General features: G+C 65.3%; 1 protein-coding gene across 1 annotated transcript in view; it reads left to right on the forward strand.

Moving 5' to 3' along the window:
* Positions 1 to 4: 4 nt before the first annotated feature.
* Positions 5 to 300, forward strand: part of LMNA (lamin A/C) — a gene marked incomplete at both ends in the record, with an annotated part of 2,265 nt that continues 1,969 nt past the window's right edge. Inside the window, one exon of the mRNA XM_010166876.1 lies at positions 5 to 112. Coding sequence (XP_010165178.1) covers positions 5 to 112 — 108 coding nt within the window. The remainder of the gene's footprint in view (positions 113 to 300) is intronic.

A 300-nucleotide genomic window follows, 5' to 3' on the forward strand; every position in this document is an offset into this window, starting at 1 on the left:
CAAGGACGTGGAGGCTTTGCTGAACTCCAAGGAGGCTGCGCTCTCCACCGCCCTGGGCGAGAAGAGGAATCTGGAGTCTGAAGTGCGGGACCTGAGGGCGCAGGTGGCCAAGGTGAGCGGTGGTAACCCCGTCCCCAACTGCCCCAGGGACCCCCAAGGTCCCCTCTGTGCCAGGGGACTGTGGGGCAGAAGCACGGCTGGGTGGTGGGTCCCTGGCCAGCGCTGGGTGCTGTCCCTGGACAGTCCCCCTGCACCAGCCGTGATGGTTCTTCTCAATTCCCTGCAGCTGGGAAGTGCCTT

This window comes from Antrostomus carolinensis, unplaced genomic scaffold (assembly GCF_000700745.2).
Source record: "Antrostomus carolinensis isolate BGI_N321 unplaced genomic scaffold, ASM70074v2 scaffold31374, whole genome shotgun sequence".
Lineage (NCBI taxonomy): Eukaryota > Metazoa > Chordata > Aves > Caprimulgiformes > Caprimulgidae > Antrostomus > Antrostomus carolinensis.